A 19,608-nucleotide genomic window follows, 5' to 3' on the forward strand; every position below is an offset into this window, starting at 1 on the left:
ACTGTTTTTCAACTCAGCCTGCTGTGATTTATTTACTGACAAAAACATTATTTGCCATGAGAAAGGAGCAGTATGTTCAAGGTTTCACAGTTTGTTCACTACACACACTGGCAAGTCGGGCTAAGTCTAATGAGCAAGAACCTATTGCACAGGTCAGTTACACACGAAGAGAAAGATGATAGAGTAGAATGACCTGTTGGACAGGTCAGTAAAAGAATAAGAAGAACCTGGAAAGGGAAGGGATTCATGAGCCCCCATCCCTCACAGTGGAGCTATAGACAGCTGGTTGCTCCTGGAGAAGGAAAAGTCAGTTTTCTTTGAGCTCCAGGAGGTGGCTCCATACCCAGGAGTATACTGACAGCACAAATTAGACTCCGTGGGTTATTTTAAAAAGTGGGGAGGGGGAACATGAAGTTGGGAGGTAGAGGCAGATCTGAGAGGAGTTGGGGAGTAAATATGATCAGAATACACTGTATGACATTCTCAAAGAATAGAAAATGTTACATACTTTAAAAAGCAGTAAAAAAATAAATGGAGGGCTCAAGACCTTCCATTCATCTAGTGTTTTGTTAATTCACCCTAGAACTGTAGAATGATGGTATTTATAAAATGTGAAAAATGATTTTTAAATGTGATTATGGAGGTTCATAGACATATGAAAATCCCAATAATCAGTAATTGTCTAGTTACATAAATGCAGACCTCATCAGCTCTTCTGTATCAGTGACGAAGTTTATGGAGTGAAAAAAACAGATTCATTAAAGGGACACCTAGCAAGTTCTGGAATTTCCAAGACATTCTAGTATGGCTACACTGACCCCTCCCCTCCCAGAATTTTCTTCTAGTTAGAAACAGAAGGGAAAAAATAAATAACAAAAGCTACAAATAAATTAAATGTATTTTAAAAGAAATAAATAAGGAAGCAAAACTTTCATAGATATTTTACACACTGAAATCAATACATTGCCGTAAGAAAATAAATGTAATAGGCCTACAACACAAGCATAATCTTGAAATTTATAGAAGCTACTCCAACATCTATAATTTTCTAAAAGTTGATATTACATGCTTGTACAGTGTATCTTTAATGTTCAGGTGTACTCTGCAAAGTTACAAATAGCAGCAGCAGTAATAATGATAAGAAAATAGTAACCAATGGTTACTGTTTGGGTGGGAGCTCCACCTCAGCCCCTGGCACCCTGGCATCCCTACACCCAAAGAGTCTGGAATGTTTGGAAGGAGTCTGGTGGAAGATCCACCTCAACTCCCCTCCCCCACCTCTTTCCCCAAACCCGCCCCTTCAAAGCCACCAAACACAGCTCCTCCTCCAGAGAGGCTCAAGACCACTCCCACATGGTGTATAAGCTGCATCCCAGAAAACAGACTCGTGGTTTTCCCATCTCACATCTCCGGCTCCTCTCTGGGGTGCGGGAGAATCACCCGGGAATGCTTTACCCACTAAACTGGGGCCTTCCTAATTCGGTCTGAGGCTTATCGGGATATAAAAAACTTATCAGTTACATGGAGAAATTCAATACCATTGTTGAGGAAAGCCCTGAAATGAAGAGAATTATTTATTTTGTTTTTGAAAACCAGTAAGTTAAAAATAGAAACCTCTCTCCAAAGTCAGATTGCTTCTGCATACCCTGCTCTGCGGGATGTAAAATGTTCGACTGGCGGCTCCTGTTTCACACTCCTCTGCAGAAAAAAATGCCATAACCTTCCTTACTGAGGCCACAGAAGGCACAGGATTTCTTCAAATATTATTGAACGAGAGCAAGCATGGTCATTTTTCTTCACAGTAAGCTCAAACCCCTGGGGCTGGAGGGATAGCTCAGCAGTTAAGAGAACAGGCTGCTCTTTCAGAGGACCCAAGTTCAATTCTCAACATCCATACTGTGGCCAACAACTGTCTTCTAACTCCATTTCTGGGGGATTTTATACCCCTTCTGGCCTCCACAGGCACTTGCTAGCACACAACACATGCACTCAGGTATGTATAAACACACACACACACACACACACACACACACACACACACACACACACATTAATTTAAAAAAAAATCAAACTCCTAGAGATTTTTTTTTTAGCTTACCACACAGATTTCTCTACAGCCAAAGTAACAGGAAAACAGAAAGAAGGCTAAGTCCACGCAAGTGATCCCTAACTCTCTTTAGATTTCAACTGAGCAATTTCATCAAAGACTTTGGGGAAAAAGGTCTTACAGTATGTGAGGAAGGTGAGCAATCAAAACCCCAGGAGAGGCAGTCTGTAGAACACAGATTGCTGAGGATCATCCTGAACTGTGCACACAGCCCCTGGGGTAGGGGCCTAGGGATCCTCAGTTTTAAGAAGTGCAGTGATGATTCTTGGCATCTGGTGATTGCCTTTGATCACCGGGAGCTTCTGCAACATCAGCATCTTGTCTCTAGGTGGCAGCATCTGTGAACTGTTGCTTGCCAAGGACTCCCATCAGGCAAAGATTTATTTCCTGAACAGGGGCTTATCAGCATTGTGTTTGGGTAGTTAAACCTTATCTCTAAGTGCTGTGGCTATGGAAGAAAACACAGCGGCACAGATTTTTACATCAATTAAACCTCCACCTCAGACTTCCGAAATGAGGACGTGAGCATGCCATCCTTGCACAGGACAAGCTTCCTGCAGCTGACGTCAAATGTGACAGGTCATAATTTTTTTTGGCTTGGTTGTTTAATGACTTCCTAAGATCACACGGATCAGTGGTCAGCAAACAGTTTCTGAAAAGGGACCAGACAGTATATATTTTAGGCATTATGGGATATAAAATCTGTTACAGTTACTTGATTCTTCATTGCTATGCAAAAATCACTATAGATTATGCATAAATAAAAGTATGGTGGTATACAAATAAGACATGATGTAAGAAACTAAAATTGAAACTTTGTATAATTTTATAAATCATAAAATATTATTATTAACTTTTTCCAACAACTTAAAATGTAAAAAAAACTACTTTTTCTTCTATTTTTTAGATTATAATATAATCACATTTCACCTTTCCCTTTCCTCCTTCCAAACCCTCTCATATACCTCTCCATGCTCTTTCAAATTCATGGCTTCTTTTTTCATTAATTGTTGTCACATGTAAATATGTATATGTGTATACATACATATGAATCTATAATATATATATATATATATATTTATGTATGTCACTAAGTATAACCCTGCTCAGTCTGTATAATGTTACTTGTATGTATGTTTTCGGGACTGACCATTTGGTATCGGATAACCAGGAGGTGTGCTCTTCCCTGGGGAAGACTCTTTTTCCTGCTCTCGGCGTCCTTAATTGCCTGGAGTTCTTTGTCTAGGGCTGTGACCTCATGGTCTTCTCCCCGTCAGCTTTATCATGTCAACTGTCCTTGTTCATCACTTGTTTAGGCAGCCGTGTTGGTGGGACTTTATAGGTAAAAACAAACAATTGTTCCTAATTTTTGGCTGTTCAAAAACAAGAAGCTGGCTGGCCAGATTTCACCTCCGGGAAGTGGTTTTCAAGACCCCAGACACCGATCAATTTGGTGGGGCAAAGAGACCTGGCTCTAAGTTACTCAAAAAGAAATCAAACAGCAAAAACTTGCACACTCTTCTTAGACTCCTGTTTTGAAGTTGATTCCTGGAAGGGATTTTACCAAACGGAATAACACTTCAGTCCCACATCTCTAAGCACAACCTCCCTTCTAGTACAGCTAAATGATTAAACACAGGTAACATGGAGATATCGTATGAGTCCAGAGCATCACACCTGCAGAAGTATAGGAGTGGTCTGTTCAGCAGAGAAATGCATAAAAGAACCTTAGCTATGCCAAGACCCGAACCTCCGAAGAGGCCAACACTCCTACCTGATGTGTCTTGACTCAGGGTTTCTTGGCTGCTGCTGCTGTAAGAAGGCACTGGGGTGATGGACAGCGAGGCTGGACAAGACAAGGGTGTGGCCAGGTCAGCTTTGCGAGCGAAGGATTGGTGGTACACAGGGATGCCCGCATCTTTGGAGAGGAAGAGGGGCAGATCTGATGGAAGGGTGGGTCTGCCTTGTACATAGGGATTTTTCCAGTGGGTGAGTCCAATTGCAACAGGCCCAGCAACATCATAGCCTGTTGAAAAAGACAGAGTAGGTCAGTGACCACAATCAAAACCTTACACACTGTTGTTTTTAGTATTTCTCAAAATTCTTAAGCTGTGAGTCAAATCAAATACCATTTGAAATGATGCATGCTCACAATAAGTAGGTGTTGTCACAATTGATGAACTGTGTTCATCTTATCACATTAATACATACTGTGTTTTACATGCCCAGTCTTTGCCTTCTAGCTACCCTAACGAAGCAGATAAGATTTGTAGACATGAAGGATTTTTGGTGTGTGTGTGTGTGTCTGTGTGTCTGTGTGTCTGTGTGTCTGTGTGTGTGTGTGTGCCACAGTTGCCCATAAAGGCCCAATGATCATGTCCAATTCCAAGCAATTGGAATTACAGGCAGTTGTAAACCACACAACATGTGTCCTCAGGAGGAGCAGCAAACGCTCTTAACTGCTGAGACGTTTCTTTGGCTCCTGTGGTCATAAATTTTTAAAAATCAATTGAAAGCCAACTATATGCTAGACACTTCACATCGCCAATCTCTAACCCATACAGCAACCGTCAAGGGCACTGTTAACTATTTCAGCTTTGTGGGTGATGAAAAGAGCGATCAGCTTTCCCTAGATCAAGCCAGCCCACATGTGCCAAAGGTAGAAAGCAAGCCCAGAGGTGCCTGAGTCCCAAACTGTAACTGCCCACAATACAAAGAGGACAAAAGAAACATCAGGAGTAGAATGGGAATCTCCCCTCAGGAGTTCAGGGCGAGAGCCCTCCATGTTGGGGAAGTGAGGCCGTGGAGAAGGAGCGGGAACACAGCCTTCTAGACAAAGCTGGCATCTAGAAGCCAGTTGGAGAAATCTGTTGTGTGGAAATATTTTCTTTATTCTACCTGTCTTAGTTGGGGTTTCTATTGATGTCACAAAACACCATGACCACAAAGCAAGCTGGGGAGGAAAGGGTTTATTAGGCTCACACTTCAGCATTGCTGTTCATCGCTGAAGGAAGTCAGGACAGGAACCCAAACAAGGCAGGATCCTAGAGGCAGAAGCTGATGCAGAGGCCATGGAGGGGAGCTGCATACTGGCTTGCTTCTCCTGACTTGCTCAGCCCATCTTCTTATAGAACCCAGGACCAGCAGCCCAGGGATGGCACCACCCACCATGGGCTGGGTCCTCCCCCACTGATCACTAATTGAGAAAAGGCCTTCCAGCTGAATCTCAAGGAGGCATTTCCTCAACTGAGGCTCCTTCCTCTGATGACTGTATAATTTGTGTCAAGTTGACACACAAAACCACCCAGTATACCAACCTTTTTGGTAATTTGAAATAAAATCTGAAGTGAATAAAAATCTACATCTAAAACACTCTCACCCAAAAGCTGCTTTTTGACTTCTCAGGAAAAAAAAAAAAAAAAAAACCTCTTGATCTTCTCATGAATATTAAACAATGCTGCACCATAGCCCCACATGGCAGCTGTTGGCTAGAGCAATGGGAGCTCCACCTCCTGGAAGTGGAGGAGACTGATATCCATCTGCCACAGTCCCCACACTCCCTAGCGCCTCACCCCAGCTTTCGTCACTCATCTGCTGGGCATGTCTGGCCTCTGCAGACGTTTGCATATGAAACTTAGGTACAGACCGTGGGAGGGTAATGTGTATGCAGTCTGAAGAAAACCCAAGACATGCCAAGATACAAAGGCTGGACTTTCGGAAGGCAAAGCAAGGCGCTTAAAGGTCTGCGAAGTGGGAACTGTTTTGATTATATTAGTGTTAGTGAAGACATCAGAACCATCACTTCCTCTGCATCACCTCTTCCAGGAAGCTACTGGCTTCTCTGCACTGTATCACCCTGGAAAAGTGATGCATAGTCAAAGGTACCAGTGTGCAGGGACCAGAAGTGTGTAGGAAGGAAGTCCTGGTGTGGGAAGGACAGATTGAGAGACCCAGCAAGATAAAAAGGGTAGGAAGGGAGGCTGCAGGGACTGAATGTATATTCGTTCCATCCTACACCATGCTAGACACCACTCAGACATAGACTCACATCACCCTGTCCCTATCCACACTTCACAGACAAGCCTTATTCCTCCACTGAGCTGAGGCTCCCTTGAAACAGACGGAGCTTGAGTTATCTTCAAAATTCCTTTCCACTCTTTCTTCGGCTTTTTTTCTCATTTCCCTCCTCCAAATCCCTAGCCACTTGATTCAGGGCTGACACTCTCTGTTCACTTAATCCCCCAACACGGGGCGGCAGGGAGACCATGTGAAAGACTGTGGAACAAAGGCCATGTGAAGGCCACCAAAGGACCAAATTAAAGCACCGGCATCTGAAAAAGCAGCGCAGAGACACGGCCACAGGACACGAGGAAAAGGAGCCTGCAGCCACCCACTAACTCTGTCTGTGGTGGCTTAAATGAAAATGTCCCCCCTAGGCTCAGATATTTGAATATCTGTTCCCCGGCTGGTGACACTATTTGAGGAGGTTGTGGAACTTTTGGAAGGTGGAGCCTTGCTGGAGGAAGTACGTCACTGGGGAACGGGCTTTGAGAGCGTATAGTCTTTCTCCACTTCCAGTTCATTTTTGCTGCTGAATGCTTGCGGTTGAGAATGTGAGCTCTCAGTGTCCTGCTCCTTCTACCAACCCCCTTTGCCATGATGAACCCTTATCTCTTTAGAAAAGCAGTTCTCAACCTGTGGGTCATGACCTCTTTGGGGGTCGCCTATCAGATATCCTGCCTGTCAAACATTTTCACATTATGATTCATGACAGTACCAAAATTACAGTTATGAAGGAGTAATGAAAATAATTTTATGGTTGGGGGTCAGCACAACATGAGGAGCTGTATTAAAGAGTCACAGCATCAGGAAGGTTGAGGAGCACTGCTCTAGGGCCATGAGCCCAATTAAACACTTCCTTCTATAAGGTGCCTTGGTCATGGTGTTTCATCCCAGCAACAGAACAGTAATTAACAGGCTACCTCTCACTGACAAGATGTCGGAGAAGACTATGGCAGAGAGACTGGTAATGGAGGTAGTCAGAAGGGTTGGGCGTTGCCAGGATTGAGTAAAACCTGATGTCTTCAGACACCAGGAACTTGAGCTTTAGTAGAAACATATGGACATGTCTGGTAGGAAGCCTGAAAAACAGAAATGATGGCAAAGAGAGACGAGACAAGTGTCATAAACCCAGGCGTCATCCACACAGAAGTCGCCACGGAAGCCGAGGAATAAAAAAATGACAATATTCCTAGTACTTCTGGGCACAGCACCAAGGGAACTCTCAGCACGACCTCATGTCAACCTCACAAGATCCCTGCCTGGCTTGCACTGTTCGTCCCATAGACAGATGAAAAGACAGACGAGGCTAAAGTGAGTTATACCTTCCCCCAAGGGCAAGACTACACAAACGTCATGGTTTAAGGCCAGACACACTGAAGACAACACAGGTGTGCTTCAGCATTAAGTCATGCTCTATTGCTAAGAAAGTGGTCAAGAGCAATTCTGGGAGCCAGAAATAGGAGCTGTGCCCTGAAAAGTCAGCCTTACATTATTTATTCCCCTCTGGACTATTTTTCATAGAGGAATCTCGTTACCAGAATACTTGAGGAAAAGAAGGGACTAAACACATGCCAGCTGGGCTATTCTGATCCTCCTCAGTTGGTCATCTTCATAGAAGGTACCACTTGGAATGCAGGGAATGTGAGCCAATCTTCCAGAAGGATGAGGAAGCCCCTGGAACTCATCAACAAGAACTCAAACTCCTAGTGTTCTGAACTGTGGTAGAACCAGAGTGCCTGAGTGCTGTTCCCAGGACTGAGCCCAGTCAGGTTTCTCAGACTAAACTTCTGATTCAATACTTTTGAATCTCCTCTAACTCCTACAATAGTCCAGGCTATGGAAATAAGGTTCCAGAGTACTCCATTTAAATTGATGTTTTATTATAACCCTTCTTATTGTTAAAACTTGAAAATAAAATGCCTTCTTTTCATGCCAAAGAATCCTTGCCTTGTTACTTCATTCAGAAACCTGCTTGAGTCTCTTTCTTTAAACAATTTTTTAAACTTTTGTTTGACATAATATAATTATGTCACTTTCCCTTTCCCTTTCTTCCCTCTAAACTACTGGTTCTCAACCTTCCTAACACTGCAACCCTTTAATATAGTTCCTCATGTTGTGGTGATCCCCAACCACACAATTATTTTCCAGAGCTGAGGACCAAACCCAGGGCCTTGTGCTTGCTAGGCAAGCACTCTACCACTGAGCTAAATCCCCAACTCACACAATTATTTTCTTTCCTACTTTATAACTGTAATTTTGCTACTGTTATGAGTCGTAATATAAATATCTGTGTTTTTGGACGGTCTTGGGTGAACCCTGTGAAAGAATCATTTAACCCCCAAAGGAGTCATGACCCACAGGTTGAGAACCACTGCTCTAAACCAGCCATGTACTCCCTCGCTTTGCTCTCTTTCAAATTCACAGCCTCTTTTCCTTTAACTGTTGTTAAATGTGTGTGTGTGTGTGTGTGTGTGTGTGTGTGTGTGTGTGTGTGTATTCCTAAATATATAAATACAACCTGCTCTGTCCATGTTACTCGCATGTATGCTGTGGGACTGTGTCTCTTAAGAATGTCAGAAGCTACAACCATAAAGTCTCAGCAGTATGGCTTCCTAAGCCTGACCTGAGCAGGACGACACCAATATACATACTAGTGTGTAAGGGGAGAAGGCTCACAAGGCCTCAGTCCTCGACAAAGAGGTGCAGTCAACTAAGGAACACACTGAGAACAGGAGAAATGGCCTTCCCCAAGGACGTGCACACCAATCGCTTATTCAGGACCAAAGGGTCAGTCCTGAAAACATACACATACAAGTCTCTTTCCTTTTTCTTCCACCTTCCCAAGTCCTAGAGTCATTACCAAGAACAGAGCACACTGTGAAAATGTGTTCAAGGCTCTACAAGTGTCCCTTAATTTAAGAATGGGAAAACTTATAAACAATGGGCCATTGTTGAACGTTTAACAAAGAGACTCTGCCACTTGTAATAAGCAAGAAGGACATTTTGCTAAGTGAAACAAGGCAGGCACAGATAGGAAAAGACTGCACGACCTCACTTATCTATGCAATCTTTGAGGAAGGAAAAGTCAAATGATTCTGACTACTCAGAAACCGGGAGTAAAGTGTAGTTCAGGGCAATAGGAGGAAGGAATGGGGAGATGTAGGTCAAAGAACACCACATTTTAGTCATTAACGATAAGTAAATCTACCACATAAGGGCTAGAGTTAATGACATTGTATTATATACTGCAAATTTGCTAGAAGAGCAGATGTTAGAAGCACACACCATACACAAAATTAAAGGAAACCAGGAGTCAATAGCTATGTTAACTTTCCTAATAATCATCTGATTATATGCATATTATATATTGTACATCTTGCATATATCAAATATCACATTGTAAACTCTAAATATCTACCTAAAACACAAAATGTCAAATTTACCATAACTGTATTCAACATAACTATATGTATATTTTCTTCCTTCAAAAGTAATTTTGGAAGATTCTAAAAAACTCTGGACTCTCTAAAATTTCAGGTTTTACCAGTTCATATACAAAATCATAGCTAATTTTTAACATTTTTAATGTTGAAAAGACCCTGTTCACAGGGCTGAACGTTTTCCTAACATTTGCTCCAGAAAATGGAGTTCACTAGCAAATATTTCAATGCATTTCATTGATACAAATGAGCTATAAGAAGAATCACATAATTATGACCAAATGTAAGTGGGGCACTCTAAATTTAAAAGTAGCAATGAGGTCAAAGTATTCTGGGGGAAGAGTCAACGGGAAGAACAGCTGGCATCAAAGGCAAGCAGCCCGGATGTCACACCAGCGCCAGGGATGTCACACCAGCGGCAGGCCCCTGCTCCCCCTGCAACACCATTCCTGCCCACGGGAAAGGTGGCAACAGGTGTGCCAGTTCCCTGCAAGTTCAACATCGAAAAATAAGAATAACAAGACAAAACCAAAGCCCAGCATCAACACTGTCACTTGCCAGACTCAAAACTGTGAAGGCTTGAAACCCGAGAAAGCACACCCAGCGCTGTCAGCCATCTTGGGAGGACACTGGTGGTACTTACCTCTAGGCTTCTTGCACGTTCAACACATGGGTAAGAACTGCCATAAAATAAGGAGTCAGCCAAGAGCCAAGGCATATTGGGAGGGTTTGGAAGAGTGGTTTTTTTCTGTGCCTACGGTCTTTCTGACACCTCTGCTTCAGCAGCTCATGCAGGGATTAATCCACACAAGTCCTGGATCTCAAACAGAATCTTCACCCATGAGGCTACTGCGTAAGACGACTATTCCCTAAGCCAGTGATTCTACCATTGTGTGTCTAGAGTTATTAGTCATTTTCTGTGTTTGACATGAATGTTACCAAAGTGCCTGGACTTTGGACAGATTGTAGGACGTGGATCCTGCCTTATGCTCTTTCTTTCTTCAACAGTCTTGACTTTGTTGGGGAATCTGTCCCATCCCCAAGGAGTCCTGCGACTCATACCAGATGATTTCATCCCCACACACCTGTCCGGAGCTTCAAGCGGCCTTGATGGGAATAAGGTGAGTTGATTGGCTCAGGGATGATCATGGGACCCCGTAAACCTGATGATACAAGCCGGGTCTGCTGAGGCCCCTGCAGTGGAGGCCTGAGGAGCCACTGTGTTCCTTCCCGACACTGTGGCTGCCACCATGAGGATAAGCCATCGAGAAGGCAGAGAGGAGTAGGCCTCTCACAACAGTTTAGAAGAACAAGCCTGCCTCTGGCCTCCTGTCAATGAAATAATAAGTTCCTTATGGTCTTGGCCAATCAGGGACCTAAAACAGGAATCTTTTGGTTACATCATCACCTTTGGAGAAGACTAAGCAGCTGCTGTCCCCACCTCCCCTTCAGAAGTTAGAAATGTGCTTGCTTCATCCTCTCCCCTCTGCCCTTCTTTCTCCCCTATCTGGGTTTCCCTCAGGGGCGGGTCCTCGACTGCACACTGAAGGTAGCACCCCTTACTCTCGTGATCTCAGGCAATCCCAAAGACTCGGCCGACCTCTCCACAGACAGTGCCTCTAGATTCATCCCCTGACCATTTTACCCACAATTCCAATGTCCTACAGGGGATTTTAAGGAGTTGCATGCACACCCCACATCCAAACTGTCATGGCTGTACCCAGTGCATCTAGACTGTATTTGTTGCATCCTTTTCCTAACTTCCATATCTCTGACAATGGCTAGACTCATTGTCACTCTGACTCAAGATCACAAAATCAAAAGCACACTTGTCTACCCTCAGACTCAGTCAGTGAGTATTCTCGAACACTATCCTATCCTTCTCCTCCCGAATATGCTTCTTAACCCTACACACTTGGTTTATTGCTGTCTCAAATCAAGACTAGTCACAGCCACTAACTCTCCTAGGACACCAGATGCTCCCACAGAAAACACAGAAAGTTCACTCTCAGAATTATCTCTCATCTATGCTGGTCAGTCACCTTCTCATTCTCTCATGACAGGCCCTCCCTCTATGGCCTCCCGCTGACTGGCAAATATTTCTAAAAACATTTCAAGTATCTGCTATTTTCAATCTCGCTCTGAAGAGTGGACTCCAGAGGGTTTTTTTAATGTCATTATTCTTCATTTTAAAGTTAATCAGTAAAAAAAAAAATCAATATTCTGGGCCAAGTTCTATCATTTAATTTCAATGCTTGAGTATGCTTTGGTGTTTGAATGAAGTGATAGCAATCCACAGACTTCATGAGAGGTGGGGGGGGGGGTGGATATGTTAGGGTGTACTCACCAAATAAAGATTCAGAGGCCTCATGCCAGTGAGCAGTAACAGACTTTTGAGTAGATTAGACAGAGGTGATGAGAGTGTAGACCCTTCATAAAATACCCAGAAGTACACTGTGGGGTCAAAGGTCTTCTTACCATAACCACTAGCTTGTTGCCTTGCAAGCAGAAATTGCACCCCAGGAAAGTCACAGGACATGCCTTATTAAACTAATCAGGGAATTGGGAGGCTGTTTTGCTTTATAGGATTTTTAAATTCAATGTGATTTTTATGGCTACTTAGAACAGAGGGTGTCTACGTTTAGTTTTATGTTCAAATATACTTGTGCAACTTGATAATCAAAAGAATTTAAATCCACTTTACAGGCTCATCATTATTTTATAGAGCTCCCCACAGTGGCAGTTAAAGGAGCCACAGCCTAGAGTCTCAAGGCACGGGTTTTCGAGTCTAACAGACTTGTACTGAAATCCTGAGCATATTAATAACTAGATGAATGGCAAAAAAAAAAAAAATCAAGTGTCTTAATCTGTACAATGAAAAAATACTGGTACCTTCTCACAGAGTTCCTAGTAAGTAAAATGGCAACAGATAAGAAATAAACATGAGCTGTGGTTACCACTAATTTTTTTTTTTGGTAAGGCACTTCCTAAGATTCTGGACTCAAGAACACTTTTAAAGAAGTAGAGAGAACGGACTCAACAAACAGAAAAATAAAGACTGCTAGTCTTCCCCTTTAGGGCACAATAAATACACTTAAGCTTAGGTAGGAGAGTTCAGGTGCACACACTGTGCTCTGCCCACGCACTGTGGGTTCCGCGGGTTTTGAGGCAGGGAGGGAAGAGAACACTACGCCCCAATCTGTGGACTTCAAATTTCCAATATCACATACTGTAGGATGTGGAGACGTCATTCCTTAGAAGGCAGGGACAGAGTGGCCAGTACACACTCCTCGGACCACAGAATGCCTTCCAGGCCGGCCAAGAGTGTAAACTTGACTAGGTACCCAGAGGGCATACGAGGAGGTGGAGAACATTATGTCCGTCTGGTTCTCTTCGGCTCAGATCCTAACAAGGAGAGTCTGACTCTGGATTTTAGCGCCACACGAACACCTGCTCCCCATGCTCTTCAGACCAGAAGGAATACACCTTTACTCCAAGAATCAGTGGACCAAAAAAACAACAAAACAAAACAAAAAAAACCATCCAGGTAATATTTCCTAACATTAGTTAGAAGATTTCTCTCTAAAAGAGTATTTGATAATGCTCCACGGGTATTGAAACGGAACTCGATGGTGATAATAAGCGTGTAACTGTTCAGATGACGCACCAACGAGAGTGATAAAGCGAATGTTGGAAAGTTATTAAAGGAAAGCACGGCTGGTTCACTGTAGACGAGGTTTTCCGACTCCTCTCAATGGCGGCAAGCATCCACAAGAGGGCGCCGCAGGGAGCGAGCCCACGCGGCCCTGAGAATCAATTCTTACCCCAGGTGCATTTTCTACGCGTCCCTTCCCAAGCCGCCCTCCCCACCCAGGTCGGCCCTGTTCTGGAACAGTTGCTGCGATCACTCACCGATGGTGATCTGGCTGACACAGCTGTAGTAACTGCCCGTTGTTGCAGACGACAGGTTATAACTCGCACTGCTCACATCCTTGTCTGTTAAGAAAACGAGACAAGAAGGTTAAGACAGCTTCACGGTTGCCATGACCACAATGTAAGCTGACGAATGAGAAAAACAGTAAAGCCGGCTCTGTGTCTGTGACACGTGTGCTCTCACACTCGTCCGTCCGCTGGTCCACGGACGCTAAGCAAACAAGGTTGTGTGCTCTCTCTTTACACACCAGCAATCCCTGAGCGTGTCAAGGGATTGACAAATAGACCCAAATTGTCAAGGGCAGATCCAAACTACTTCACAATGTTAGTCGATTCAAAGCAAGACAAAAGGGAGAAGTAAAGTTAAAGGGGGTATACTGCGGTGACATATTGTGTACCCCAATAAAGCTTACCTGGGGATCAGAGGACAGAGCCAGCCACTAAATTAGACATAGAGGTCAGGCAGTGGTGGCACACACCTTTAATCCTATCACTGGGAGGCAGAGATCCACCTGGATCTCTGTGAGTTCAAGGCCACACTGGGCTACATGAGAGAAACAGAGCCAGGCAGTGGTGACACGCACCTTTAATCCCAGGACGTAATGTGGTAGGACACAGAAAGGTATGTAAGGTATAAGGAAACAGGAACTTGCTCTCTTTAGACTGAGGATTTCATAGAGGTCAGAACTTGTGGCTGACTTGCTCTGCTTCTCTGATCTTTCAGCTTTCACCCCAATATCTGTTTTCTGTTAATAAGACCGTTTAGCAATTCGTGTTACAGTACATATGCACATGAATTCCAATTTCAATTCTTCCCAGTTATAACTCTAAAGAGGTCGTGATCACAGGCCAGGAACAGGAGGACCAGGGTTTGAAGCCCGGCTTTGCTCCGTGTAAGTTCTTTAGCTTGTTCAAGTTGTTTAATTCCTTTCAGTATTACCGGCTCCACCTGAACTTGGCTGCTCTAAGGCTGACCTGAGGGACAGGGAGATAAGGCGCAGCTCCTAAGAACTGGATCAGCCACAGGAAACGTGCACGTGGTCCACAAGTCAGTATGTGTGGAATCTGTTGCATCAACCAAATCCAGACCTAAAGCATAGCCCACGAGTCTACCCGCTCTCAAGGTGTCATTCCAGATTCTATCCAAAGCCTTCACTAGCTGCCTGTCCTTAGAAGATTCTGGACAGGAAATCTTTAGGGGGCAAAGTCAAAGGCATGAAAAATGCATACAACACACAGAAGACATCGATTGGTGAAGGGTAGCTGTGAACGAGAAAGGAGAAAAGCAGATTGAAGACGAGGAGTCAAGAGGAAAGCCGGACGCCTGAACTGGAAATCAGTGCCTAGGAGGAGCTCGGAATAATCTGGAATGGCAAAACCATTCGCTCACAACGGTAAACGTGGGACAGCAAACGTACCAAGAAGCGTGGCAATTTGTGACACATGGAAGTCGTGTAGAGAAAAGTGCACACACCTATGGGCCTCAAACAGAAAACACCAATCAACAACTTAGGTGGGGCACTTAAACCAGACTTTTCAGGAGAGTCTTACTATTGAGTTAGTCCTTGAGGAACCAACTTCAGGAAAGTGAAAAGATCATGTAACCAGTGGAAAAACCTGAAACTGAATGAAATCAATGAAGCCTGTAGATCCTGGAGTCAATTTATATATTTGACAGCTCATTCCGATGCTTGGGCGTGTTATTTCTCTATAGGTCTCTGGCCCTTTGTATTGGAGGTGGGGATAATAAAGGCACTTGACTTATTGTGTGAACATTAAATCAGTTAACAACAGACTCTTTCTATAAACACATCTAGCAACATAAATCATTAGCTTGGTGTTGACTAGTGTTCTTTTTCTATATTTTTATAAGAATAAGCATATCTATAAAAAAGAATATCATATAGAAAAGGAAATGATTGGCAGAAATCCTCATAGAGTAGCATGAATTTATCTCATTCACATAACATTGAATTTAAAAAGCAATAAACAATACATGTGGTTCTGTTACTGAAGACTTGGGGGACAGGGGCTGGGCTGGTACTGCCATCAGTGAAGCGCCTTCCAAGCATGAGGAGCTGAGTTTGATCCCCAGAACTCACGATAAAAAACAAACAAACCCTAGCATGGTGGTGTTCTGTGTAATGCCAGTGAGAGACAGAGAGGTGGAGACAGACAGGTCCTGGGACTCACTGGCTAGCCAGCCTAGCCTGCAGGGTAAGTTCCCAAAAAATGAACAGCCCATGAAGTGTCCTCTGGCGTCCATATGCATGTACATGCACCCACAAAACACACACACACACACACACACACACACACACACACACACACACACACTCACACAATCAAAAACACTTGAGGAAAAACAGAACTAAATTACATTGCTCCTGGATTCATATGTGGATAATAAACCTGCATGTAAAAATAATAAAAGTAATTACCACACAAGTGAGTGTAGTAGTTGGGAAAAGAGAGTTTAAATCATGAGAGGGTGTAGGGCATGGCTAGGTCTTGCTAAATATGATTTATTACTTGACCTGGGCAGTGGTCCTGTGGCATTCAACTTACAACTATTTAATTATAAACTTGTCTTTTCCACTTGTGCAAAACTCAGAGTTCATAAGTTTTAAAAAGAAATCCAGAGGGTATGATATTGTGGTAGGATAAATCTGGAATGTCAATTCTGCAAAATATATATATTATATATTATATATAATATATAATATATATATTATATTATATATATTATATATATTATATATTATATTATATAATATATATTATATATTATATTATATATAATATATATTATATATATATATATATAAATGAAAGAAAAGGCAAAAGAGCTAGCCCAGTGGTTCTCAACCTTCCTAACACTATGATCCTTTAATACTGTTCCTCATATTGTGGTGACCCCCAACCATAACATTATTTTGTTGCTACTTCATAATTGTAATTTTGCTACTGTTATGAATCATAATATAAATACCTGTGTTTTCTGATAGTCTTAGGCGACCCCTGTGAAAGAGTCATTCAACTCCCCAAAGGGGTCACAACCCACACTAGAAAAATAATTAAAGTCAGCCTGAGAGATTAGAAAAATTAACAGTGGAGATGGTCCATACCCCAAACAGTCAATATTCTAGTTCAAGTTCTTTGTGAAAAGTTTTAAGAGAAAAAAAAGGAAAAAATAAACTGTTGGCTATTTTTATACAGAAAAAAAAGAAAAATAATTGATAACAGAGACAGAGAGAAGGACAGATTATGCAAGCAAGCTGTGTCCTGTGACGTCATCCCTGATCACACCGTGAAGGCCTCCCTGGTTCACACTGTGCCTTTGAAAGTCATTTATCTGTTGTTCTAAGCAAGGGGGCTCTGAGTAACAGAATCTGTCTTTAGGGGACCACTCAGCTGAAAGTGTGAGCAAATTAGCACACTTGTGTCTCAAATTACTCTCACCCTACTGATAAACAATATGATCTAACAACACCAACAACCGGACCTGATGCACCTCACGTTTCATCTGCTCTATGGAAAGAAAGAAAGACCTAGACTTGCCTAGTCCTGCCACTGAAATCTGTTAAGTATGTAGGAACACTGGACAGTAATTATTAATAGAGAATGATAATTAGTTTGATCTGGGAAGCTTAAAAAACTTAAATCACTAAGTAATGAAAATATTCAAGAAGCCAGATGCTCAAAAGCCAAAGTATTACTTAAGGAAGAGTTTGCACAGTCAATTTAGAGTTACTTTAAAAATATGAGAATGTCTAATGTTAAGAAATTGTAAATAAAGGCACAAGAGCAATAAAAAATAAAAAAATTAAAAAATAAACAGAAAACCACAAATTTCCAGAGCCCTTCATGAGTAGAAGTCAGGTAGAGAATGAGAGACAGGATTTAATGAAAAGTTCAAATTAGCAAAAGGAAATAAATAAGAAAATTGCAAAGAAGAAAAGACAGTAAAAAATTAGATGCTAGAACAATGCCCAAGCCTATTAGTGACAGCAGTACATGTAAACAAACGCCTTGATGCTGCTATTTAAAAAATTGTGAGATTTACAAAAACAAATTATTATTGTGAAAGACACATCTAAAACATGACTTAGGAAACACTGAAGTAACAGATCCAAAATGATCTGAAATGCTAACAGAAATGATAACATATCGAGCAAATATTGTCCCAAAGAAACCCAAGGCATGTGTTACCTTTAGATGAAAAGGCTACAAAAGAAGCAGCAATAGTCACAGACATTTCAGGGGTCAGTTCTCCAGGAAGATATGAAAAGCTCAAAGCTGTGCACTCAAAGTAACTGCAAAATGTACGACAAAATTGAAATTAATATACTGATTTTTGACACTACAAAGAAAGACTGGCACATTCAACATCAGATGGAGAGAGTTTAACGTAGATTTAGTAGTTGATTGACTGGACAAGTAAAAAATTTAGTGCGAACACACACACAAGAAAAAGGAAGGAAGATGATCATTAGGACTGGGAAGAGGACAACAGAGGGTAATGGGGGAGGGGGAGGGATGATCAAAATGTACTATGTATATGTATGAAACTTATTATTATGTGTGATTAACATATGCTAATAAAACATTTTTTTAAGCTAATAGAGGTCTAGGGAGTTGGCTCAGTGGGAAAAGCGACTGCCAGGCAAACATGATCTTAACATTCAGTCTGAATTACTGAGTCCTAAAAAAAAGTCAGGCCTGGAGGCATGTGCTTGTAACCCCAGCCTTTGGGGGGCAGACTTGTGGAGACAAGTGGCTCCCTGAAACTCACCGGCCACCAGCTTAGCCAAGTCAATGAGCTTCAGGTTCTGTGAGAGACCCTGTCTCAAAAAACAAGGGTTGACAGCAGTCGCAAAAAGACACCCAACATTGACCTCTGGCTTTCACAAACACACACAAAAAGTTACATAACATGAATAATCTCAGTGTAAGCCTCACTCCAGAGAACATACATTCTTAATTTCTTTTATTACCCTTTTTTGTGTGTATGTGTATGGTGTGCATGCATGCCACAGCACCTGTGTGAAGGTCTAAAGATAGCTTGTGGGAACCCATTCCTGAGACAGAGCTCAAGCCAGCAGGCTTGGTGGCAGGCTCCTTTGCCCACTGAGACATCTTGCCAGGCCCTTTACATCTTTAACTAGTAAGCCTATATTGTGCTACTACAAAACTTGATGATACATTAGATCATAGAGTAAATGCCAACAATTACAAAAAAAAACGATCTCATCAAAGGGTATTTCTTTCTAACTTTAATCTGTGATATCATATGTATTCTTTTTGGGCAATGGAACAGAGGAAGGGTGGTAACTATTACGTGTGTGTGTGTGTGTGCGCGTGCATGCACACATGTGCTCTTGCACAGGTGCCCACCCCCGAACTGCAAATCAAGATCTCCATTTCAACGAGATACCCATGGGACTTGCTACCTCATTAAAACAAAAGGCATTTCTCTATGGCATAACTTTAATGCTTGTAGGTGATATTTTCAAAAGTTTGGAAACCAACCAGAGATATTTTTAAGGGTCTGTGTGATCTGGCCTGTGCTGGGAGCTAGGAGAAGTACAATGTGTCAGGAAGGGCAAAACCCAAGGAAATATAAAACTGCAGAGCACAGATAGCCTGAGGCCGTAGAGAGAGATGACAGCCGCAATGCTCCTCAAGCAGTTGTATCTCAGAAAGATCTGCTCTGAGGAGGAAAGACCTTTTAAAAAAAAAAAGAAGCCTTATTAGTTGAAAGGTTAACACCCTTACAATAAGATGCCCACTCCCTGGTTCACGGTCCAGTGAAAATTATCACAAGATAAACACACCACACAAGGTCCCTAAAGAGAATTCACCTTGCAAGTACATCCGTGTAAGAGGAAGGACAATTGCCCGCAGGTGCATAAGAACAGGCGCTGTGGTGGGGCCCTCCCACCACCAGGCAAAGCGCAAGTTACATGAGCATCACCTCTGGGATGAACTCAGAGGGATTTATCCCAAAGTGCCAAAAAAAAAAAAAAAAAAAAAAAACAACAACAAAAAAAACACAGAAGGATG

At 42.5% G+C, this 19,608-nt stretch overlaps 1 protein-coding gene across 4 annotated transcripts in view; it reads right to left on the minus strand.

Annotated features, from left to right (window-relative positions):
- The window catches only part of Ano4 (anoctamin 4), a 397,594-nt gene that overhangs the window by 367,684 nt on the left and 10,302 nt on the right, over positions 1 to 19,608 (minus strand). For all 4 annotated transcript variants that reach the window (XM_052753067.1, XM_052753065.1, XM_052753066.1 and 1 more), the window contains exons 2-3: positions 13,522 to 13,605; positions 3,882 to 4,133 (exon numbers count right to left, since the gene is read on the minus strand). In XM_052753067.1, the coding sequence (XP_052609027.1) occupies positions 3,882 to 4,133; positions 13,522 to 13,605 (336 nt within the window). The remainder of the gene's footprint in view (positions 1 to 3,881; positions 4,134 to 13,521; positions 13,606 to 19,608) is intronic.

This window comes from Peromyscus californicus, unplaced genomic scaffold (assembly GCF_007827085.1).
Source record: "Peromyscus californicus insignis strain IS unplaced genomic scaffold, ASM782708v3 Scaffold_24__1_contigs__length_46423439, whole genome shotgun sequence".
NCBI classification, from domain to species: Eukaryota; Metazoa; Chordata; class Mammalia; order Rodentia; family Cricetidae; genus Peromyscus; species Peromyscus californicus.